Here is a 26,909-nt window from a genome sequence, read left to right as displayed (position 1 = left end):
TTCCAAAATGATAGAATATTTGTGTCACTTCTTAAAAATGGAAGCTGCAGATTGTCAATTTTTGTATAGACATCGGATGCATTATTTACGTTCGCTTCAATTCCTTGCGATAAATATTGGGTTAATAATTTCTCTTCAATATCACAAAATTGGTTGCCGGATTGATGTACACTTGAATTTGGACTTAAACACGTGATGTTACCAGGGTTAATTTCATTAATTCTATCCCATACTTTTTTTAAATATTGTCTTGCTGCGATTTTTTGTTTTACCGTTAAGGTGTGATGGAACCGAGGATCTAAATACAAACAAGCAATTAAACTGTGTGTGCATTAACGTGTTTGTTCTTTTTTCGAAGGACTGCAAAATCATATCGCCAATTGTTTTAACTAGTGGGTGGTTCGTATCTTTAATAATATTTTCCGTGCATATTTTGCACTTGAGCCATTGTGCATAGAAGTTGCCGTAGTGTAATTGTTCTCCTTGAAATATTTTTATGCTTTTTTGTAATGGATTAAATACACGACAATAGCTTTCAACGAATTCCCAAAGGGAGTCATCTCACTCGAAATTTTCATCTTCGGTCTTATATTTAACGGATTCGATTTCTTTTAGAACGTCTCTTGCTGCCTTCAAACTTTCCAAGATTACGAAGGTCGATCCCCATCTTGTAGGGCAATCTAGTTTAGGCATCTTTAATTGCTTTAATTTAAATATAGCTCGATATCCATTTGTTGTTTTTCTCACATATTTTGTCAAATTACGGCATGTTAATAGGTACTTTGTTATAGCTGAGAATTTTGTTACGTCGAGCGCACAAAGCTGTGCAGTATGAGCAGCGCAACGGCAAACTTGAATATCGCCCAATAGCGTATCTGGCATTTCCTCAAAAAGTTCGATTTTTTTAAGATACTCATCATTCGCGCAATCTGCTTTATTTGCTTCCAATTCTTCTTGTGAAACAAAAGATAATGTTTTAGTTGCTTTAAGCATATTTGCGCCATTATCCGATGTAACTGACACTATTTGTTTTAAAGTAATGTCTTAAAGTAGTGTCGTATTTTTTTATGGCTTTTATAATTTCCATGGCTAGGTTTGTGCTAGTACTCGATCGAGCACCCTTCAATTCTACCATTCCTAGAACGCGTGATTTTATCAGCCCATTTGTTATAAATTGCGCACTAATGCCAAAAATGTTTCGGCATAACCGCGTAGCACTGTCTATTTTTAACGATAACAGTCTATTTTTCACTTCTGCTGTTATGTAGTTTCGAATATTGTTAGCAACGATCTGTAAAGTCTTCTTGGAGTTTGAAGCATTCAAAAATATTTTTTTCCGTCTGCAGCAAAAAGTCCTTCACAAATAGTATTCAAAATATTTTACATATTCACCGAATTTAGCACATTAAACGGTGACTAGACCAATATATGATCTCAGTAGCTGCTTTTTATTAATCACAATTGTGACTTTTTTTCACTATTACTTTTTATAAAGAAGTTATCGAAGAAGTTTCCGATACTTCTGTGTTATTCAATGAAACATTTATACTGTGTATTTTAATTAAATGTGTTTTTAAGTTCGACAGTCTATTATTTTTTCGTTTATTTTTACAAGTTTTGCATGTAGCAAAACCGTCGTCTGGATTGTTATCAAAAAACTGCCAAATTTCCGATTGCTTGCTCCGCCCCATTGCACTTAAGAAAAACTAATGACCATCAATTTTTTCAATGTGCCCTTAAATAGCAAAATAATTTAAAAGTGTCAAAATGCTTAACAGTTTTAAAATGATCGAAAAAACTGTTTCGCGACTGCGAATGCTGACGACTTGCGAAGCAAATATAACGCTTTTGCTTTGGTTTGTGCAGCTGATCAAACACAAGCAAAGCAATGTGAAAAACTGCAAACTAATGACTGCCAAAAGTGCTGCGCATTTTTCTAATAATTGACTGCTGCTTTTTCTAAACCATAAGCAAAAGCAAAAGCAAATTTGAAACAGTTAAAAGAAGTCGAAGCAGTAAAAAGCAAAAATTCTACGACTTTTGCTACTTCGACTGCAGCAATTTAAACACTGATTAAAATAAATTGAGGATCACACTTAACTGTTGACCGTACACTTTGGCCGTGAACCAGTAGGAGTTTAAAACAAATATAACCACAGATTAGGATGTCTTTCGGATTTTAACTAGCTTCGTCATCCTGATCATTTATATACATATAGAGATACCTTTTAACTGTCTCGATTAGTTTTATGTTATACAAACAACCTTTAGGTGAACAAACCTGTTTTACTCTTTACCAACATTTTGCAGGAGTATAAAAGCTTGTACTTTTCGTACAATTAGCCTTCGCTATTTAAAGTGAAGGCACACACTATTTTTTCATTTTGCAAACAATTAACTGACAAACTGTGTACATAATATTGCAAAACTAACGGTGATTTTGCAAAACATGCTTCCATGAGTACCTTGTCCAGGAATAAACGAATAACTGGGCTGAATTGGCATGTATTTTCGTGCTGTGGTTTGGAAGTTCTGCGAGCACTTAACGTTTTCTGTCCGCGAAAAATCCCTAAACTCCTAAAACGTATATATTGGCAGACAATAATTTAAAGCAGAAGCAACAGTCGGTACCAGGCGTTGATGTCTTTTAAATTATTCGATACTGTTGCTGCTGAAAGTTGAAATTCTATAGATACATATGTATGTATACCAGGACTGTCACCACATAATACTCGGTTGAAAATAATATATTACTCAACAGTAAAGACCACTGAAACATTCTGAAATTAAACCGTTTGAATGAAAATTTTAACATTCTCATTCATTTAGCTACCGCCATGTCTATAAATACTTAAGTATCAAGACCGTGTCCATTTTCTATTTGCATTTTGAAAATCCATATTTTTCCCATGGGCAATATATTGTAATCTAACGTATGGCAAAACCATCATATATCTTTGCACTAACTAGAGATATGTAGATTAGCCAAGAGCACTAAATACTACCAAACTAAATCCAATTTAAATGTTTAAAATTCAAAATTATTAATTTTATAGCAAAATACTTACCTTATTCGTAATATTAAATTCTACGTATCAACTAGCAAAGTTTCCACTCTCAAAGGAAGAATTTGAAGATATCTAGTTCCAAGACAGAACGTATCTAACGTGATTCGCTCTCGCGGTCAAAATTTGATACTTTTTGTTCAAACCATCGCCATTTTGTCAATTTGCAAAGAAACAAATCAAGCTTCCATTGCGCGATTGTAATATTTCTACAGATTAATAATCTTTTTGAAATTTTTGCATTAGACAAAAATATTGGCCCCAATCGTTCAGGACCTTTGTTTACGTGTCATTTCAACCATTTATTTAACTATTGTGTACCCAATCAATAAACAAAGAAAATTCATTTTGTATTTATTTAAAAAAAAACAATATCAAACTGATTAGTCAATTCCGACATTAAAAAAAATCGCGAAAATCAGTGATTTTTCGGAGGGTAACACAGAGACGATTCTTTAAGGGGCTATACAAGTGTAACGCAAGAAAAATTCGTGAATTTTTTTAAAAGAAAGTACTCCATTGAATGTTTTTACCTTCTTTAAACATAATAAGGTATAGTTTCAGATTTTTTAAGATTTTTTTTTACAAAAATGTTGAAAAACAATGGAGTTAAGGGCTGTCTTGTTAAGCTGTCTCTTATACACATCTAGATGTGTATAAGAGACAGATATTATGGCATAGCTACATTGTTCCAGTTTTGCACCCACTAAGTAAACATTGCAATTTAATATTCAGATTGAAATTTCTGACACAAATTCTTATTTCTTTATTGTGTTACGGTAAAATTCGGTTATAATGCGTACATTAAAGTGCAAGGAGCTCAAAATCAGCCATACAACGGTTTTGCGGATAGGAAAGAATAGCAACCTGGAAAGGCTAACATGCAGTAAGGGCGGAAGACCCAGAAAAATTCAAATTCGTGAAGCTAGACATGTTGGACGACTTCTTATATTCAACAAATTGACTAACCCAAAGCAAGGACTACGGCTTTTAACGCTGGACATTGCGTCGAGCGTTGAAAGATGCTGGTTACACAGCGAAAGAGAAGAAGAAGAAACCCGCTTTGACAAAAAAAAATGTTTCTGCCCGAAAGGATTTCTTGGCACGCCACGAATACTGGACGTGTGATGACTGGAAACGAGTAATTATAAATGTTAATTATTTATGGGCAGTCTTTAAATTTTTTGAACTTCTTTAAGGTAATTTGGTCACACGAGACCAAAATTACCCGATTCCAATCAAATGGCCGCTCTTGGTACTGCTCAAACACTTCAGGACCACTTCAACCCCATCAAGTAAAACAAACTATAAAGTTTGGAGGTGGATGTTTAATGATTTGGGGGTGTATTACACATTATGGAGTTGGTCCTATTGTGAAGATCGGTGGGAAGATGAAAAAGGAACAATATTTGGACATTTTAAAAACAAATTTGCCGATTGCTATGGATATGGTTCGCTTGCGGGAGAACCGAATTACATTCCAACAGGACAATGATCCTAAACACTCTTCGAAATTAGTGCAAAATTGGTTGAAATCGCAAAGTTTTTCAACGATGAAGTGGCCTGCGCAAAGCCCAGATAGAACCCCATAGAGAACCTATGGAGTTTTTTGAAACGGCAACTGGCAAATTACCCGAATCCACCAAAAGGTATGCAGGAGCTTTGGGAGCGCGTCGAGGACGAGTGGTATTCAATTTCGCCAGATTTCATACAAAAATTGTACGAGAGCATGCCACGAAGACTGAACGCGTTAAAAAAGGTGAAAGGATTGTGGACGGATTACTAAACTAAAGAAGAGCATATAATTTTTTGTATGGTTGCAAAAGTGGAGTTTTGCCACATTTTTGTAATTTTTTGTTTGTTTTTCGAGTGAATTTGTAATTTTTTTATAGTTATAGTGTATTTTAAACCTGTACAAAAATAATATATTAACATTTTTTTTACAAAAATATATTATCAACATTTCTATCAAATGTTTCATCTAAAAATTTGACATCTCGACTGACTACAACTCTCTTCTTTTGGGGAGACCACAATCGACAAGCTTTAGTTTCATTCGAATACCCTACTAGTATACATTCTTCAGACCACGAATCGAATTTGTCATTGGACTTATCTTTTATTAAAACGTAACATTTTAAACCAAATGGTCTGAAGTGAATCACTGTGGGAGTTTTCCCTGACCACATTTTGATAGCCACTTCATCTTCTAGGACTTTTGTGGGACACCTATTTCGAATATAGGTCGCTGTGTTTACAGCCTCTGCCCAAAATATTATTTTTAATCTTGCTTGTGTTAGCATGCATCTAGACATTTCTAAAAGATTTCTATTTTTTCTTTCAGCTATGGCATTTTGCTGTGGTGTATAAGGAGCGGTCAATCGCCGCTTAATTCCACATTCATTTAAATAGTTTTGAAATTCGTTACTCATATACTCTAACCCGTTGTCCGTCTGTAGTGTTTTAACTTTCTTCCCTGTATACGTTTCCGCCATATTCTTAAATATTTAAAATTTTTCCAAAACTTCTGACTTATTTTTCACGAAATAAATCTCTGAATATCTCGAAAAATCGTCAGTGAATGTCACGAAGTACTTTGCACCTGAATGTGAACAAACCTACATTGGACCGCAAACGTCGCTGTGTACAATCTCTAGTAACTCTGTTGTACGTTGGTCCCTCTTCTTTGAAAATCTTTCTCGTGTTTGTTTTTCGCTTAAACAGATTTCGCAAGTTTGCAATTTTTCATTTGTATTAAAATTTATACCGTGTACCATACCAATTGCGCGTTTTAAATCATTTTCGTTTAGATGGCCCATTCGTACGTGCCATGTATTTATGCTATTTGGCTTCATTTGCGAAAATCTCGCAGATTGATTAAAACCTTTAACATAGAACAAGTCACAGATTCTTATCGCTGTCAGAATAGTTTCCCCATTCTTTGAAATGACAGCTTCATTTCGCCGAAAAATTACTTCATACCCCTTATTTGTAATTTTCGAAACGGGGAGTAAATTCGTTCTTAAATCTTTAACGTACAATACATTTTCGAAATTAATTCGCTCTTCGCTATTATTTTCGTTGATAATAACTTTACCTATACCTATACCCGTGATTTTAGCTGTGTTGTTCTTTGCTAGACTGAGAGTCTTGTTAATCTCTCTAAAGTTATTAAATTCGCTCTTTTTGGCACTCATATGTGATGAACAGCCGCTGTCTAAGCACCAATATTCGGCGTTTGTTATTGTACATGCTGATTCGAATAACATGGATTTTTCGAAATTCTCCTTTTTCGTTGCTGTAGTTGTGTTGTAGTTTTTTACCTTTTGTTTTGATGGACAATTTGGCGATATGTGACCAACTTCGCCGCACTTGTAGCAAGATCGTTTATCTTGCTTTCCTTTCGTTGACTTTTTGTTGTGATTTTTAGTGTTGGTTTGTTGTGATACATCATTTGAGTATCTAATGTTTGTTCTTCGTTGAGCAACTAACACGTTATGCTCTGCTGGAGCTTCTTTTGCTTGCCTGGATTGTTCTTCTTCCAGTATCTTAACTCTTAACATATCTGGCTTGGGGAGTTCATCTCGAGTTTCCAGCGCACATCGGAACGTCTCAAACGAATCTGGTAAACTATAAAGAAGTAATATAGTTAATAAATCATCCCCAACAGTAACATTTATTTCCTTCAATTTGTTGACAACATGGAAAAATTCGGTTAGATGTTGACGAACGTTATCGCCCTCCTTCATGCGGGCGAGTGCAATACGTTTCAGTAAGGTGGCTTTTCGCGCAGGACCCTTTGACTGGAACGTAGAMTCCAACTTTTTCCACATTTCGTGTGAAGTTTGGCATTCAGTTATCAAACCCAATTCTGATGGTGTAATTGAAAGCATTATATCCGCACAGGCCTTCTGATCGAATTGTATCCACTTCGCTGCGTTATTGTCGTTTGGACAAGGTATAGCTCCAGATGCGTAGCTCCATAAGTCAGCTTTCACAAGAATTGCACGCATGTGCAACTTCCAGGTATCGTAGTTATYCGCGTTTAGCGGATCAATCCTCACAGTTGAGCTCGCCATTTATATTAATATCACCATATACAATTCAGTTCAAGATGTACACAACTTTTTAGTCTATGTAGCCAATAAAATATAACTTTAATTTAAAAAATTTTTGGCCTGGGCTCATAACCTATTGTTTTACATGCGTTTATTTTTTATTCAATTAAAAAAATGGAAGTGAATGAAGTTAGTTACAGATATTACATGACAGCTTAACTTAAGTTACAGTGCTATGGATTCTTCGCAGGGTTGCAATTAAATTGCTTCTTTCTTTCCAACATTATATATGCTTGCAATTTATTGCATCAAAGTTCTTTTATGTAATTATTGTTCCAGTTTTGCTCTTCAGGTATATGTGGTAAACAAAAACCATTGCACATTGCTAGAAGCTGTGTGATTTTATTTCGTATTTTTGAAGTAAAAAAATATTCAAATGATTCTGTCAGGAATAAACCGTAAACTGATAGAAAGTAGCCTATGTCCGTCCCGAGGTTCCAAGCTACCTCATCACCAATTTTCCGGCAAATCGGTTCAGTCGTTCTTGAGTTATAAATAATAATTGTATAATTTTGTGTATAATTTCCTCAAAATTTGAAAACACTTAATAGATGCCGTAGATTTTATCAAAATCGTGAGAGCCTCTTATAGCCCTGACAGACAAGCAAAACTAATGCGCCTTAAGTAACGCTAATGCGCATTGAAAGTTTATGGTTGCATACTTGTGAATTTAAACTGCTGATAGTAAAATTTGTATATTTTTTTAAAAAAAATTAAATAAAAATGAATAGGATAAATTATGAATAGAAATTTATGGTATTATTGGAAAATCAATATAAATATAACGGAAAAATTCGTTTATTATCTACATTAAAAGATAATAGAGTGAAATTAAAAGCAATAATTGATTGCAATGCGGAAAAAGTGTACGAAAAAGTTAAGAATATTGGAAAAATAGATAGCAGACTGTGATTAATTTCCTGCTTGCAAATAGAAGTACAAGCCACTTCAACGTCTCTTTAATAAAAATTCTCACTTTAAAATGCACAATCATTTAACGTAATTTTTATTAAGTTCTTATAAAAAATAGTAATATAAAATTTATATTAACTTACATATATTAATTAACGGACGACGAAGTTATGGGGGCGGTAGATATAAGTTGCATCCCGGACCGCTGAGTTAACGAAGAAGGGTATTTACGTGGCACTGCGTATGTAGTGTGTGTCGAAGTGTGTCGAACGAATGTTGATGTGCGGCTTGTGTGGTGTAGATCGAATAGCTTAAAACCAATTGTGTCTGCTTTCCCGTTGCCCATCCTTTTTCTTGAGTGAGTTGTGCTGTAGTGTCATCCGCTGTGGTGAATTGCGCTGTTGGATTAGGATGCGCAAGTTTTACCGGGTATAGGGGGTGGACGCTTAAGTCATTTAAACAGACTGTGTGTTGTTTATTTTCTGTCATCTAAAAATATTAAAATTTGCAAGTAAATGTAAATTAAGCCAGCTAATGTATATTAGAGCTGTCGTCTGTCAGGGCTATTAAGCACAATTATTACAATCTAAATATAGGGTATACAAAAGAGAAAGAGAAATTTTGTATGTATGGTACATACATATGTATGTATGTATGTATGTATGTTTCTCACAAACTCGGCAACGGCTGATCCGATTTCAATGAAATTTTGGGACGATCTTCAAGATAGATTTTAATGTTCCTAAAAGAATTATCGATGCGAAGAATTTAGATTTTTAAATATACTTACGCTGACGCGAAAATAATATCTCACGCTCTCCACTTTTACTTAGAACGAAGCAGTTAAGCGCTCGTAGGCAAGAAGGATGAATTAGACGAAATGCCACATAATTATTTTAGTTATTTTTTGATTAATAGATTTTATTTAAAATGCTTTAAAGTTAGTAGAAATTTATGAATATTTTTATTTTTACGCACAAGCTCTAAGGTATCAGTAGTTCTCAATAAGAATTAGGCATTATAATAATTTATCCTGACATAAACAGCTGCTGAAAACACACTGGTGGACAGATCGCGCTAATTTTTGGCATCGTAATTAGGGACAGTTTTACCAACCTACGAACAAATTAACCTGTCTTCGGTAAAAGTGGATATATTAAATATATAACTAAGTCATATATTGACCGACATATTCTGGATAAGGTTTGATAGAATAATGAAAATCATTATATATAGTATCCGGGAGTTTAGCTAATTCGTGGACCAATTTCAGATATTTTTAAAATTAACCTGTAGTATTTATCAACATTATACGTTCATTTAATTTTGTTAAATTATCTTACATATTGACAAATATATAATATTAGATATAAGCTAACCAGACGTTTGAAAATTTTACATATGTATGTTAGGTATATGGGAGATAGATGTATATAGTATTGACCACATCCCATATTACTACCAAACAAAGTGTTTTATGTAGTACCTTTTTTTTGCCACCACTTACCTCGGCACTTAACCCTAGGTATTTTACGGCAAAATAAGAAAAAAAAAAAAACACAGTTGTTTGGGGTTCTTCGTTTTATTTGCCGTGAAAAGATATAGAGGACGCGGATTATAAAAAATGGTAAAGAATATGATGCTGCGACGGACGTTGTGCTCAGTGCGAGATCGACGTAAAAAAGGGGCCTCGTCCTCTCGAGCGGTCGCTTTTGATGGTTGGGTATTGTAGAGTTGTGGTGTGATATCCGCATGTGTGGTATATATTCGTGTGTAGTAGTGTGTGGTGTTTTCATGTGGAATGTCTGCATGTGTGGTGCCTTCACATGTGGATCGCGTTAGTGTGGTGTGTTGTCGTGTGTTCGTTCAGTGTCGGGTGTACAGAGGGAAGAGCTAGCTCATCTAGCCATCCCGGCCCCCCTAGGCGAACATTAGCCTAGCAGTCGCTGTAATTGCTGCAGCGTGGCAATAACGCTGCTAAGGCCAGTGGAGCAGCGGTTTGATGAACGATGCTGACGGCGCCGCGGGGATGCGCCTTGTTCTGGACGATGGAGGGGCAATTAACATTCGGTGCCGACTGGGCAGCTGCGGTCGGTTCGTAGAAAACTGTAGCGCCACGGGCCGTTTTTGGGTGCAATGCAGCATGGTGTGGTGCGGCCTATTGCACAGTTGGCATAAGGTGACTGATGTGCACTCCTGTGTTTTGTGTACTGTTGCCAAGCAGGTCAGGCAGTTCCTGTGAGCTTGAGCAACCTTCTGCCGTTGCGTGGGCTGCATACTGCGGAAAATGCTACAATGCTGTAGCCGGTGTGGGCGCCGACATAGGGAGCACCGGCTGCACTGAGGTTCCGCAACGGGTACGGTGGTAGTGGTCGCGGGCCACTACGAGGAGCGGCGCTGGAGTTGCCCCAGGGCGTGGCACGGTTATAGCTGACCTCACCGTTGGCGTTGGCACTGCTGGCATATTCACATCCATTGTAATATGTGTGGGAGGAGTAATGTGGTTATAAATGTGTGTCATTAAAATGTGTATGGCGATTGTACCACGTTATGTGGCATGAAAGGGTCGTCACGTAAATCGACCATTGCGTTAGGTTTCGAATTAGTTTAAACGAGTTTTTTTACTTGCGGGATTATTACGTCGGGTTTTTTGGTTATTCTATTTGCGTTACGGTAGTATCGGCGATTTTTTTCGTTATTTGCGGTTTCGTCAATGTGTGGTAGAAAACATAGTTTCACGAGCGGTCTTGTTAATATACCGCTTTGAGTGCGAAGATCAACGACTCGTAAATGACCGTCGGAACCGTAGTATAGTTTTTCTATGCGGCCCAGCCATTCGGTGGGGGGTAGACAGTCATCATGACACAATCTCCAAGCGTTGGCGCTTTTCTGGACTCTTCCACCTGTACCTTTTATGAAGGTCCTTTATATAGTCTTCCTTCCATCGGCGGCTGACGTCGTAGAGAATTTTTATTCTCTCCCATTGATTTAATAAGGATAGCGACCCCATGTCTGGTTCAGGTGTGGCCAGAATGAGTGCGTCTTTGAGAAAATGCCCTGGTGTCAGGGCTGTGAGGTCAGAGAGATCTTGCGAGAAGGTTGTGAGTGGCCGGGGGGCTTGTGGGGGACCTTAGCATGGACGCCTTTATCTGAAAAGGCCCAGCAAGTCGACACCTGTAACTGTGAAAGGCAGAGCGAAGTTGCAGCGTTCGGGTGGGAGTGCTGCCATTATCTGTGTTCGCAACTTCTGCTTGTGCATAGTGCAGATCTTGCACATTAAAATGCTTTTCTTTATTTGGGGCTTAATACGAGGAATATAGAGCTCTTGACGGACTATATGCTGCATTAGGCGATGTTCAGCGTGAGTAAGTGGATATAACTTAGGAGTAATGTGGAAAGTTGGGATTTCTTTGCTATAATTAGAGGGTGGCGTTCGTTGTACGTCAGGGTTGAGTTAGTAAGCCTACCATTCGCACGAAGCAGACCTTTCGTGTCCAAGAAGGGGTTAAGAACCAAGATTTAACTCCTTTTATCAATGGGTTTTGATTCTCTTAATAATGAGATATCGCGGCTGAAGTAGCGCATTTGAGTGGACGCGAGTAGTGCGATCTTTGCCTTTTGGAGTTCTAGGTGCGTCAGCGTATCGCATTGGTGAGATTCTGTGTGAATTCCCTTAACTTTATTTTTAAGTCGCTCTGTGAACTTTAGCATATAGGCGACGACTCGAAGGGCGCGAGGGAATGATGAAAATCGCTCAGTTCTTCCAATTCCCAAAATTTTTTCAATTATGAATTGAGGTACTCGTTTGAGACTTCCTCAACTTGAGTTGTCAATGTTGTAACTGGTTCCCCAACTAGTCCACTTAGGACCCATCCGAAAATGCTATTTTGTGTCAGTCAGACCAATATTCGTTCATTCTCGTATCCTGATTTTAAAGCTTCCCAAGCCGTATTAAATTTGTCGCCATTTAATGCGAACTGTTTTACTATGACACCAGCTTGACCTTTTGTTTTGTATCGGAGGTGATACAATTTTTGTGCATAAGATAATTTAGAGTGGTTTATGTAAACGGCTGTGAACATGTCCCGGAAGGACGGATGAAAACTTTCTGTGTCACATGCGGGCACCTTGAGGTGGATGCCTGAGCTTTCCTCTTGGCTTTGTACTTGTGGTATCTCTACTCGCAAAAGTGGAGTAGGTTCAATTGCTTTAATCAATTTTAAATGATCTGCGATCATAATTTTTGTGTCTTCATACTGGTCTAAGCAGTTTTCAAATTTAGCGTAAGTAGAAGATTTAAAATTTTCTGGTAGATCTGAATCGTCAGTATCTACCATTGCGTCCTATGCAGCCCGGAGACGTGTCCAAAAATTTTCAATTGTTTGGCTTTTTATTTCTAGCACCGATTCAGAATTGTCTTGAATCGAAGAAGAAGCAAATCGATTGCGGTATTTTATTAGACAGTCACTCTCAGAAATGAATTTAGTATATGATATGTCTTTCCCCCTTTTTTGTTTCGTAGCACCTTGCTTCGAGCGTGTAGCTTCTGCAGGTGTACATGAACTTTTTTCTTCAGAAATCATCTTTGGGACTTTTAGTAACTGACTTGGTTTAGAGTCTTTTGAGTCAGAGCTCATTTAAAAAATGTGACGAACGATAAAAATAAAATGTTCAATAAAACCTGATTGGCATTATAAAGTTTCGTGTATGTATGTATATGTGATATGTCGAAAAGAAGCCTCTTTGTAAGTAAGAGTTTCAAAGAAAATCGATAAAACAGATATATATATAATTTTTTTTATATGCTGAAATTATTGAATTGACCCATGTCACAGCGTGTTTAGGAAAGTCAAAAAGATTTGATCTGCGAGCTTGTCATCATACTTGAAAAGTTTAGAGATATGTACTTAAAATAAACTTATCAGAGGGACCACGCCAGTTTTTAAGTTTTTTGACTGGTGGGTGTCCCAGCAAATAAAATTCGCCTTATCAAACAACCGTCTTGTATCTTATTGTGAAGCTTAGTTATGACACTTTATAGGTTTTCGATTGATTGTGTTTTGTGGGTGTGACATTGGCGATGGAGATTCCGCCCATCTACAAAACCAACTCTTAGATGTCAAGGAACATGTGCTCTACTTAACATATCGCTTCCACAGACAGATGGCGAGATAGTCTCTTGGAATGGCGAATGGCGAGACAGTCACTCGGAATTCAACTTGTCTCGTCATCTTGATCATTTAGAAACCCCATTTCTATATTGATTAGTCTCAGATCATACAAATAACCTTTAGTTGAAAAAACTTATATTCTGTAGCAATATGCTTTAAACTAAATTATAAACTTAAATTGTAAAACTTTATTATATGAAACTACGCCTACTAGTTCTTTTCCGATTTCGTCTTTACTAGTGTAAAGACCGCTTACGCGATTATAGCCGAGTTAACAACAGTGCGCCAGTCTTTTCTTCTTTTCGCTACGTGGCGCTATTTAGAGATTCCTTCCCACCTAGTCTTTCCAACGGAGTGGAGGTCTTCCTCTTCCTCTGCTTCCCCCGGCGCGTTCTACGTCGACAACTTTCACAGCTGGAGTGTTTTCGTCCATTCGGACAACATGTCTTTTAATTCGCTGAACTATGTCAATGTCGTCGTATATCTTATATCTTACAGCTCTTCGTTCCATAGAATGCGATATTCACCGTGGCCAACGCGCAAAGGACCATAAATCTTTCGCAGAACCTTTCTCTCGAAAACTCATAACGTCGACTCATCATTGTCCATGCCTCTGCACCACATAGCAGGACGGGAATAAGGAATGACTTACAGAGTTTGGTTTTTGTTCGTCGAGAGAGGACTTTACTTCTCACTTGCCTACTCAGTTCAAAGTAGCACCTGTTGGCAAGAGTTCTGCTGCGTTGGATTTCGAGGCTGACATTGTTGTTGGTGTTAATCTTGGTTTCAAGATAGACGAAATTATGACTGTCACCAAAAGCAGCTTTGAAATCGACAAAGAGGTGGTGTATGTCGATTCTCTTTTCGCGATTCTTTTCCAGGATTTGGCGCATGGTGAATACCTCGTCGGTTGTTAATTCTTTTTTTTTTTTTGGTGACGGTGGGCTTTACTCTTTCACACAATACGCTCAAAGGAACCTTATACGCGATATTTAGAAGTTTTTGGGGTCTCCATTTTTGTGGATTGGGCAGAGCATACCTAAATTTCAATCGTTAAGCATGCTTTCTTCCGACCATATTTTACAAAGAAGCTGATGCATGCTACTTATCGGTTCTTCGCCGCCGTATTTGTAAAGCTTTGTTGTTCTTCAGACGGGTAATTACTATTCAAACTTCTTTATGGTCAACCAATGTAACGTCTGCTCCATCGTCATCGGTTGGGGAATCGGGTTCACCTTCTCCTGGCTTTATACTTTCACTGCCATTTAGCATGCTAGAAAAGTGTTCCCTCCATCATTTTAGTATGCTTTAGGCATCATTCACCTCTGGGGGTTCTACAAGAGTATGCTCCAGTCTTGAAACCATCTGTTAGCCGCAGCAGTTTTTTGCAGAATTTTTGAGAATTGCCCCTGTCGGCCAGCTTGTCAAGCTCTTCAACTCACGCATTTTGGCATCTCTCTTTTTCTGCCTGCAAATTCGTCTCTCTTCCCTCTTCAATTTGAATATTTTTCCCATCCTGCACGTGTTGTGGTCGATCGTAACGTTGCAAGGTAGACAGTCTGCTTTCCCTCCGCTGCGACACGGTACTTCTCGTCGTACCAGTTGTTCTTTTGCATTTTTCAAAAACCAATGGTTTCGGTTGCAGTTTTACTTAATGAGCTTGAAATGCAACCTCACAGTTTCTTTTTACCGAGTTGTTGACGAGTGCTCTCAGAGAGCAGGAGTGGAAGTCAAGTAGAAAATCGTTCGGCTGTCTGTTGTGATTGCAGCTTCGCGACGTTGAACCCTCGTATTCTCACTTTCGCATTCTGACTTTAGCTCGCCTTCAAACGGATGTTCTTAGGCTAAAATAATGATTTTACCTTAAAGTGGGCGGTGCTACACCCATAGTCCAATTTCGACCACGGCTCTTACAAAGCTGTATAATATCGCTATGAAAAAATTTACTGTCTCTGGAGTTTTTAGTTACTGATTTATCACGCTTTTAGCCGTTTTTAGCAATACCGCTATAAGGGGAGTGAGCGTGGTTATGATCCGATTTTATGAATTTTTCTACTGTTGGTAGGATTTTTTATAAAATTTGTTTTTCGCGAATTTGGTGATTTAAGGTGAATGTTTTGGGAGATATGTACATTATGCCTATTATGGGACATGACCACATTTTAGGCCTCAATCGTCCCTACTTTATCCTATTTTAGTGCAATATGCCATTTGCATGTATATGTTTTCGTTTAATGGCGTTTTGTAGTAGTGACAGTAGTCTGATCATCTACTACGTTTTCGTTCCTTTTTTTGCCAAGAGACATATACATATACTACGCTTCATTACGATATCTTAATTTTTATTTACGCAACAGCATGCACCGACGAACGAACAGGCAGACACAGCCACTTGGATTTCTTTTATATGATTTTGATGACACACAACCGTAAGGTTAACAACACTATTTTGCTCTGTGGCGTTTAAAAGAGAATACAAATTAAACCGAAACCCGTTATTTCTTTTCCTGGAAATTAATTTTCATTATCACGTTAAATAATTTTGCAAATATGGCCTTTTTTGCTTCGCAGTTATAGACGTCGAAGAATCTTATCTCGGAAGTTGTTGGAGATATTGATTTTGGTTTTTTTTCTAAATCCTAGAGAAAATGTGAAACAATATTGACTCCTAATAAGATAGGACGAAATTTCGATAAATGAGTAAAAATTGAGAAAATTTCAAAAATCAGAAAATTAAAGCTTTCCAGCAATTCAAATTTCGTTTTTTTTTAAAAGCATAGTTTTTTAGTCGCTTTAGTGTTAATTGATGTGAAATCTATCCAAACCTTATTTTTTATAAGTTTTGGGTGAATGGTTGCATCACATTTTCTGCAACCAAACTCAGATTTTCCTTCACATTGATGGCAGCAAGCACGTCTGTCCAGTATTGATATTATACATATAATCGAAGCCGTATGTAAGTTTACTTATATCTTTCAGGGCGTCCTTCACCCGATCGTCGTGCAACGTCTTCAGTTGTTAAAGCTTCTGCTATTTCCACACTGAAGCCAAATTTACTCATAAGTTTAGAGTTTTCGTATTTTGCACTAAAACCTTTCTTCTTCTTAATTGGCGTAGACACCGCTTACGGGATTATAGTCGAGTTAACAACAGCGCGCCAGTCCTTATTTCTTTTCGCCACGTGGCGCCAATTAGATATTCCAAGCGTAGCCAAGTCCTTCTCCACCTGGTCTTTAAAACGGAGTGGAGGTCTTCCTCTCCCTCTGCTTCCCCCGGCGGGTACAGCGTTGAATACTTTCAGAGCTGGAGTGTTTTCGTCCATTCGGACACCATGACCTAGCCACTGTAGCCGCTGTCTTTTAATTCGCTGAACTATGTCAATATCTCATACAGCTCATCGCTCCATCGAATGCGATATTCGTTGTGGCCAACGCGCAAAGGGCTGTAAATCTATTGCAGAACTTTTCTCTCGAAAACTCGCAACGTCAACTCATCAGTTGTTGTCATCGTCCAAGCCTCTGCACCGTATAGCAGGATGGGAATTATGAGTGACTTATAGAGTTTGGATTTTGTTAGTCGAGAGAGGACTTTGCCCCTCAATTGCCTACTCAGTCCGAAGTAGCACCTGTTGGCAAGATTTATCCTGCGTTGGATTCCCAGGTTGACATTGTTGGTGGTGTTTACACTGGTTCCCAAATATACGAAATTATCCACGACTTCAAAGTTATGACTGTCAACAGTGACGTGAGTGCCAAGTCGCGAGCTTGTTTGTTTGATGACAGGAGATATTTCGTCTTGCCTTTGTTCACTGCCAGACCCATCTGCTTTACTTCCTTGCGCAGTCTGAAGAAAGCAGAACTAAAGGCGCGGGTGTTGAGGCCGATGATATCAATATCATTAGCATACGCCCGCAGCTGTGCACTCTTATAAAAGATTGTGTCTGCTCGATTAAGTTCTGCAGCTCCAATTATTTTCTGTAGCAGCAGGTGGAAGAAGTCAAACTATAGGGATTCGCCTTGTCTGAAACCTCGTTTGGTATTGAACGATTCGGAGAAGTCCTTCCCGATCCTGACGGAGCTTTTAGTGTTGCTCAGTGTCAGTTTACACAGCCGTATTAGCTTTGTGGAGATACCACATTCAGACATCGCAGCATAAAGGCAGCTCCTTTTCGTGCTGTCGAAAGCAGCTTCAAAATCGACGAAGAGGTGGTGTGTGTCGATTTTTTTTTCACGGGTCTTTTCCAAGATTTGGCGTACGGTGGATATCTAGTCGGTTGTTGATTTGCTAGGTCTTTCACACAATACGCTCGGTAGAACCTTATACACGATGTTAAGGAGGCAAATATTTTGCAAAGAAGCTGATGCATGCTCCTTATCAGTTCTTCGCCGCAGTGTTTGAATAGCTCGGCCGGTAATTCATCGGCTCCTGCTGCTTTATTGTTCTTCAGACGGGTAATTGCTATTTGAACTTCTTCATGGGCGGGAAATGGAACGTCTGCTCCGTCGTCTTCGATTGGGGAATCGGATTCGCCTTCTGCTGACGTTGTGCGTTCACTGCCGTTGAGCAGGCTGGAGAAGTGTTCCTTCCAAAATTTAAGTATGTTCTGTGCTTCGGTCACTAGATCACCTTTGGGGTATTAGAGTATGCTCAGGTCTTGAAACCTTCAGTTAGCCGCCGCATCTTTCGTAGAATTTTCGAGCATTACCCCTGTCGACCAGCTTAGAAAGCCCTTCGTACTCTCGCATTTTGGCCTTTTTCTTTTTTGTCCGCAAATGCGTCTCGCTTCTCTCTTAAACTCTCGGTATCTATCCCATCCCGCACGTGTTGTGGTCGATCGTAACGTTGCGAGGTAGGCAGCCTGTTTTCTCTCCGCTGCAACACGGCACTTCTCGTTGTACAACCTGGTCTTTTGCATTTTTCGAAAGCCAATGGATTTTATAACTTATTGTTATGCGTTTGAAACAAAAAGCAGATTCAATAAAAAAACCGATATTGCAAAGAAAAAGGGGTCGTTAAATAGAATAGCCTAAAATCTAATATACAGGGTTTGCCGGAAAGTAATAGGACTGATTTTCTTCCGCAGCTACTGTATTTCTGAACATGCGCACATCGACTGAATTTTGTAGAGGGCGTTTCCTTTTTGCGAACGATCGGCTGGTGAGTTGTTTCTGAGCACCAGAGAAATGCAGAGTTTGTTGGAGCAGAGGTACGCAATTAAATTCTGTGTGAAATTCGGTTAATGTTCAACAGAGACGTTTGATATGATCAAACAGGCTTAGCCAGATGTTGCTTCAGCAAGAAGTCTTTGGAAGGCCGGGGAGGTCGCTGATGAAGACCGTGCTGGGAGACCTGGAGCTTCGACAGGCACCGACAATGTGACTCATATGCGCAAAATTTTGAACTCAGACCGTCGACTAAGTATTCGTTTAATTGCTTAGATGTAAAGTTTATCAAATTAACATTGAAGTCCCCAAAAGACTTGAACGAAGTGTCAATCGGATTTGTTACTTCATCGCAGACATATTGAACCTTTTCATTTTCTTCGTGAACACCTACCTAAAAGTGGCCATATACGACACACATGTGCGTTCGATCGGTATGTGTGCGATTGCGTTTTACTCGTGTATGGGCTTGTGCGCATATCAATCCATGTTCGCGAAAATTGTTGATTTTTTACGATCGGTGTGCACAATTGTATGTATGGCGCCGTGTCCACAGAAAATCTCATTTCTTTCTTATCGCAAATACTCGTTGTTTGAGAAAAATCGAAAAATTAATTTGTATGTCGTGTATGGCGAAAGGATTTCATACAGATTGCACGTATATGTGTGTCGTGTAGGGTCCCTTTAACCAAGGCCGGCATCCCTACAGCCCAGATGTGGCCCGCGGACTGTTTTGTTTTCTTGTCTGAAAAAGACGATGAAAGGTAAACATTTTGAGACTAGAGAGGGGATCCACGGAGTATGACCTCAGCTTTCAAGGCTATTCCAAAGAATGCTCTCCATGACGCCTCCAATGCTTGGAAATCGCACTGGCGGCGCTGCATCGACGCAGAAGGAATTTGAAAGTTTTTAAAGAATTGTAGCGATTGGTTCAATAAAATTTTTTTAAATCGACGAAGTCTTATTACTTTCCGGACAGTCCCTGTATTATTCGTTTTGCCGAATACAAAATCGGATTTGTCCCGCTTCAATTCTAGAACAACATTTTCCCGAAGACGATTATTTTTATCGTAGTTATACGATGCGCATATGCAATAAATTGGTAACAGTACTCCTGCCAAACCCAAATCGGATGAGCTTACTTTTCACAAACATCTTGCAAGAGTGGCGTCCATATTACGGAATCATTTGTACGTCGATCGCTACATTGTGCGAAAGTACGCCAAACGGCATAAACTTCCTTTTTACCAACTTATTTGATGGTGATACTTTGATTTAATTTATTTAGCATTATTGTCTATCGTGTCGTTGTCGCAAACGTGTATATTTTTTTCTAGACGTTTAAATCTCCTAGCCAATGGATTGCTTTATATGCTCGCATCTCAAAGACACACGGTTTGACCAATATGTGTGTAAATTCGGCAGCGTGTGATAACCAGTCATATAAAATATGTCAATAAAAGTTCACATCTCTTGAATTGATTTAGAACAAGTAAGGAAGGGCTAAGTTCAGGTGTCACCGAACATTTTATACTCTCGCATCAAATACCGTATTTGTGTAAAGTTTTATTCCGCTATCATCATTGGTTCTTAATGCATATATTACACATAGAAGGCATCAGATGGAATTCAAAATAGCGTTATATTGGAAGAAGGCGTGGTTGTGAACCGATTTAACCCACATTTCGTACATGTCATCAGGGTGTTAAGAAAATATTATGTACCGAATTTCATTGAAATCGGTCTAGTGGTTGTGGTGGCGGTAGATATGGTTTTTGGTCCATAAGTGGGCGAAAAAAGCCTGCGTGCAGTTTCCTTCTGCCATTTCTTCCGTAAAATTTAGTGTTTCTGACGTTTTTTGTTAGTCGCTTAACGCACTTTTAGTGATTTTCAACATAACCTTTGTATGGGAGGTGGGCGTGGTTATTATCCGATTTCTTACGTTTTTGAACGGTATATGAATATATAATAGTTTCCGAGAAATGTACAAAAAACTTAGTAGGGGGCCACGCCCACTTTTCCAAAAAAATTACGTCCAAATATGCCACTCCCTAATGCGATCCTTTGTGCCAAATTYCACTTTAATATCTTTATTTATGGCTTAGTTATGACACTTTATAGGTTTTCAGTTTTCGCCATTTTGTGGGCGTGGCAGTGGGCCGATAACTTAACCTTCTTATGAAGCCAAGAAATACATGTACCAAGTTTCATCATGATATATCAATTTTTACTTAAGTTACAGCTTGCACGGACGGACAGAGAGACATCCGGATTTCAACTCTACTCGTAACCCTGATCACTTTGGTATATATAACCCTAATCTAACTCTTTTAGTTTTAGGACTTACAAACAACCGTTATGTGAACAAAACTATAATACTCTCTTTAGCAACTTTGTTGCGAGAGTATAAAAATCGTACACATTGTTTCGTGAAGAATATTTTTTTGTCTTGCATACAATTACCTGAAGCACCTCATCATCTATGAAGCATTCTCAAAGCTGGAGTGGAGATAGTGATTCCTCAAAATCGCATATACATGTACTATAAACTGCATTAAGGAATTGTCATTTGAGAATACTTACCAATCTTTTCATATAAATTCTACGTTGATTCCTTAACTTATAATTCTTGTTACGATGCCATGTCGCTGTTTGAATTTCAACATGAATTCGAGCCTGTTTCGATATAGATGGCTGCGCACTGATGTCTTCGTCGTTTTCAAGATTTTCATCAAATCGTGGAGAAATATTGAGCTCGACCAAGTTTGTTTAATAAACCTTCTATATTAGGGATACGGAATTTGTCTTGGCACACTTTCCCTTAAAATGCCTTGACGTAGTTTTTTATAACTGTCTATAGATTTACTTCCCATTAATGAGGTTTCTGTAAATTTTACAGTGAACTGGTTTTTCAGAAACGCGTTTGATTTCGTGCTCTATATTTATAATAGGTATTGCCTAATATTTCACTCTCCATACATATTAAATCTCGGAAATCGTTAAGAACGGTTTTAAGTGCAGTGTATTTTTCGACCTTTAATTCACTAAACAGATTGTCCCTTACATTTTTTCCTAGGCTAGTGGACTCTTATTGGTAAGTTTCCTGTCTATTGGTTGGAAAATTAGGAAGACATTTTAATGCACTATATGTATTGTTAATAATAATAATTTTTTTTTTTTATATATTATTGATTTAAGGGAAGAAATAAAATTGGGCAATGTAAAAGTTTTCTTTCATATTGCAACAATTTCACTTTGTAGATCCAGTATCAACTGAAGCATTTAATCGCTCAATTGTAATCTCAATTTTGGAAAGTGTATGAAAACTTATTTCGTGATCGTTGTTATGATTGGAATATTCCTGATGATTAGTATTAAAATTGTTGTTTTGAGGTAAAGAGTATATGGTCCTTCATTTCTATTATATTTAGCTTCGTTTTCTACAAATTTTGGTTGTTTATTTGTTACAATATGATTTATGATAAGCCCTTTTGTTTCTAATAAATTATAAGAATATCATAAAGAGTTGATATTTTTTTAATAATGACTATTATTTAAAAATGTTTTTAATATAGTTTCTTCAAAATTTGTTCGGCTAAATTCAGTAGGCTCACTCTGGCTGTACTCTCATTTAGTTTGCATAAAATATCGTTTAGAGCTAAACAGCAATTAACAATATCTTTTTTATTTACTAGCATAAATAAAATAGTAAAAAAATATCTCTTTCTATCTATGTTTGGGTGGGGCCGAGCGTTCGAACGACGGGCAAAGTTTTATTTTGAATTTTGTTGATTAAAATACGATGAAAAACATAGGTATTCTCTGGCGACCTATCAGAAAAATGTTAATAACAGGCAACATATACAATATATCGAGGGGCAACAATTTGGCAATTGTATTTAAATAAAAAATGATTACTTAACGTAACGCTTTTTGGGATGTAGTTTAAATACATTATTATTTAAGACTTTTAATATAAAGTCACTCAAGCTAAAAAAATTTCATGAAATTCTGCAGAAAGAACCAAAGTAGTAGAGGTATTATAGTTTTGCAACACGTATTTTAAGCATTTTCTTTCCCAAGTTTTGAAGTTGTACAGTTATGATGTTCAAAATATTGTGTAGTCGAAGAAGTCTTTTCATATTTCTAATCAAACTTCAACTTATTTTTTTATATTTATAATAATAAATAAATAAACAAATACGTACCACTTTGGTCGACCACTTTTTGCCATTCTTCCGCTAAAGGCATCATTCCATCAGTGTAATTCTTTCACATCGAAATTTCCAGGACGGAAGCGAGCGAGCCATTGCTGGGCTACACGAACTGATACAGCATCGTCACCGTAAGCTTCCAAAGATAATGAATTTTTTGACCCCGTACCGCTCTAAAAACTTACGGCCATCTATCGTTGCGCAATGCGCTTATGCTATCTTGCTTCACAAATGTCGGGAGCTTACGAGCGCATAATGTATGCCATACGCTTTAAGAGCGGTAGGTGAACAAAAAACTCAATATTTTTGCAGATTATTGAAGGTGAATATTTTCCGCGCTGTGTCACATACTTTTCAGCTATTTTTAGCGTGCAGAAGACATGAAAAATTTCAATTGTTTAACAAGAAAGTATGTTAAATGTTATTAATTAAACAAATGGATCATGAAAAAATATTTATAAAGTAGCACGAACATTTTTCTTTGACTTCACAAAATTTCTCCAAATTATTTAATAAATTTCAACTTTCAATAACTTTAACAAAAACAAGAATTTGACGAAATATTTATGTCACGGGGTATGGCTCTGATCCCTACCCTAATGAGCAAATTTTGCAAATATTATAGTTTCGCTGCAATCGAAATTAACGTTTTTCCTTGTTTTTAGAAAACTAAGTTTGGTTATTGAAATTTTTGGCATTAATAATAATAATACTTTCTAGGAACATCGAGTGTGTATGATCCAGCAGTGAGCAGCGGATGTCTCATATTAAATGAAAGTGCGTCTTCTCATGCTCATGATGCAACCCCATTTTCTTTTGATGTCGCTCTGGGTCCTTCAAAAGCAGTTGTACTTCAAAATAACATTAGCAGTCAACGAACTTCTCAAATAGGACCAACCGGAGGAATACAACAAAATGTTTATTTTGGGTCAGCCACAAAATGTCGTTCATCAGCAGCTTCCAGTTTGCGGCCAGCGTTTAATTCTAGTGGATCAGTACACCGTTTCGGTAATATTGGATTAACACGCAGTAGTAATGGACCCGGCGTAGCTGGAGATCATTCCATGACTCAGTACGCTTTAATAGATGACGAAAACGTGTCGGCGTTGCAACAAGTAACTAAAGGTGGCGGAGCTCTCACTTTGGCATCTCAGTGGAAAAGTCAGTTTGATGATTCGGAGGATACGACAGATAACGAATGGAAACAAGAACCTCAGGTAATTTAACTAAAAAATGTATATTTCTTATCTTTACTCTATTAGAAAGCTGATCAATATTTCCCACGTTTTGCTAAACAGTATTGGGTAGTAACAATTTACTTGTGCTTTTTTTCCACTTATGAAACTTTGGTAGTTTATTCATTAAAATAATTGGAGAAGCATACCATTTTCGTTAGCAATTCTTTGAAGTTTTTTACAAAACGCGTTGAGGTTCAAATAGTACTCCGCTCTGGTTACCCAGAGCTCATTTGTTTATAGAATACTCTTATCCCAATTCAACTACATACTATAGATATACACATGGGTGTACCGGTTGGGAATAATTTTTACGAACGAGCCAAATTTTTTTTGTTTGGTAGAGATGACATCTGTCACAAATTTAGTAATCTTACAGTCATTGAACAAACAAAATTATATTTTTTATTGTGTTAAAAATGGCAAATATTTCACCAAAAAGTGATGATATGCGGAAAGCATTAATTTTTTGTTTCCATTGAAAGAAATTGCTGCAGAGTCGCATGGAATGTATACCGAGGCATACTTTGATCATGCCCTACCAGAAGCATCATACAAAGGATGTTTTCAACGGTTCAGATATAATGATTTTGATCTAAGAAATAAAGAAAGTGAAAGACCAGCAAACAAGTTATGACTGTGTATCCGTTATGCTTTTCTTGAAAAACCATTCAAGGTTTCGTGCTTGATGGTTTTCAAGTATATTTTTTCGGGTTTGTGCACTAGCTGGATATTCACATTGAAAGTTGAAAACCGTTTCCGTATTCCCTTCTTGTTTGCAGCTGCGGCAGATATTGTTATAAGGCACGCCCAGTTTAAGCACAGACTCTCCAAAAGCCCAGTGCCTGTTATTGTAGTTGTAAGTTTATATATGCTATTTCTGGATTTAATAATAGGTGCTTGGTTATATCACTGTCATTTTTGGGTCATATCTGCTTTCTTATCTTGTAGCTTGGTTTTGCGCTACTGGTAATTTCTTCAAAATACTTATAAAACTCTTATTTGATCGTTCCTAGCGGGCATCGTATTGGCTTCGCCTCAGATTCGTCTAGCTTTACCCCATGTGTATCTTGCATGTGGTATAGAGGAATTGTTGTACCACTGACCGAAATTTAAAAGTGTCAGTTACGTTTTACTAGGGTAGCACCTAGTCCGGTCCCATAGGTATAAACTATTTTCATAATCACTGTAATTGTGGAAGGAAACATCACTGATACCATCACTAGGGTGGGTCGATTCCGGACTTTTTTCGATTCGGGATTTCTAATAGTGCAGAAAAGTTGCCTTAGTACTTCCTGATTCCAATGCAACTTTTTGTTTTGAGATCGGATTGCATCTTCAACCCCAACTCCGGCCTTGAAATTTCGAAAATTCGCCTACAATCGTGAAATTGTCTACCTAGCGCCTGCAATACGCATCTCATGGCAAAATGTATAAAACAAAAGCTATTTGTCACGTCATTTGCTACCGAAATGGTATGTGATCATGGCCGTAGGGCGAACCGTTCCCGAGATACGAGAGAAAATGCGGCGCGCCACAGCGCAAGGTGAAAATCGGCTTGCGGCCAGACTTCCTAACGTTGATTTCACCGAGTGCTATCACTTATATTCTCTCAACAGAACACAGAACTCAAAATGTCTGTATCTAAATTTAAATTTAGACAAAAATGTCCTGTGTTTGGCATATATCAGTAACATCTCTCAGAGTCCCATTTACCTACTTACCAGGATGTTCTTTTGTGTTATCAGTTTGAAAGATTTCGTATAGGGCGACTCCGAGGCGACAACTATGAAAATAGGAGTAAAGAGGTTACAGAAATAGTTGCAAAAAAGGTTGAAAATACTTTCAAAAATGCATCTATTCCGATAGTTTCACACACCAGAGTTGTACAAATGCTCACCACATACCATAAGAAATTTCTGACTCTTAAACAAATGTTTTTAAGGGACCCAATAGGTTTGAGCTCTAAAAGAGACGACTTTGTCTCTTCTACCAGAAAATTATTTGACATGGCTGCTTGTAAATGCATTTATTTTTCTTCTTGCACTTGTCCAAAGGAAAGGAAAGTTCCTGTCAATGAACAGCCATTTCTCTTGGACCAGAGAACCAGAAGAATTGATCGCTTTGGAAGTGTTGATCAACCTGAAACAAAAAAGATTACAAAGAAAAATGAACGTAAAGAAAAGCTTTCAAAACGTCATTCAACATCAACACTTACCAGAAAAGTATCAGCTAGAACACGTGACCATTCAGATCAGCCAGACTCTCATACAGAGGACAACAATGTAGGTGCGTCGCACATGGATTCTTCCAAAAACGATGCTGATGATGAATTTTATCTTCCATCCTCTAAAACCAAACAAAACACACTAGTATTAGAACACACAGCTTTAGCTGCCCAAAGATTTGGATAAGGGATAGAGCAGCGGCCTTGATTGTTTCGTCTGCTTTTCTGGATGCCAAAAAAGCAGGTTTGATAACAGAGGATCAGGCTAGCTTTGTCACTGACAAATGCAAGATTAGTCGGACAAAAAAAGTGTTGGAGTTAAGCTTCAAAACACCGAAAGTATTGACTCTGTATATGGGCTGTATTTTGACGGCCGCAAAGACAATACACTTACACAAGTCAGCGAAGGTGAAAAGTACTATCGCGACACTGTCAAAGAGGAACATATTTCTTTTATTGTGGAACCTGGTTGTCATTACTTTGGCCACGTCACCTCTCCTTCCGGGTCAGCTGAGGATGAGACGCAAGCTAATATGGCAACATTTACAACACAATTCAGTTGATGTGGAACATCTAGAAGTTGTCGGTGCTGATGGCACCAACACGAACACAGGTTGGAAAAGTGGAATTATTCGGAAACTAGAAGAAATAATAGGTAGGCCATTACAGTGGGTTGTTAGTCTTCTACATTTCAACGAACTTCCATTGCGTGCTCTTTTCGGACACATAGATGGTGTCTCAAAGAGTCCAAATACATTCTCTGGCGACATAGGTAAACTGCTCCCTGATTCTGAGAAGTTTCCTG

At 37.8% G+C, this 26,909-nt stretch overlaps 1 protein-coding gene across 3 annotated transcripts in view; it reads left to right on the top strand.

Annotated features, from left to right (window-relative positions):
- Positions 1 to 26,909, top strand: part of LOC108972325 (tau-tubulin kinase 2) — a gene marked incomplete at its 3' end in the record, with an annotated part of 206,105 nt that overhangs the window by 155,848 nt on the left and 23,348 nt on the right. For all 3 annotated transcript variants that reach the window (XM_018938860.1, XM_018938859.1, XM_018938863.1), the window contains 1 exon segment: positions 23,363 to 23,859. In XM_018938860.1, the coding sequence (XP_018794405.1) occupies positions 23,363 to 23,859 (497 nt within the window).

The sequence above is a fragment of the Bactrocera latifrons genome, unplaced genomic scaffold (assembly GCF_001853355.1).
Source record: "Bactrocera latifrons isolate USDA-ARS-PBARC rearing strain unplaced genomic scaffold, ASM185335v1 scaffold_392, whole genome shotgun sequence".
NCBI lineage: Eukaryota > Metazoa > Arthropoda > Insecta > Diptera > Tephritidae > Bactrocera > Bactrocera latifrons.
This window is presented reverse-complemented; position numbering and strand designations above follow the sequence as displayed.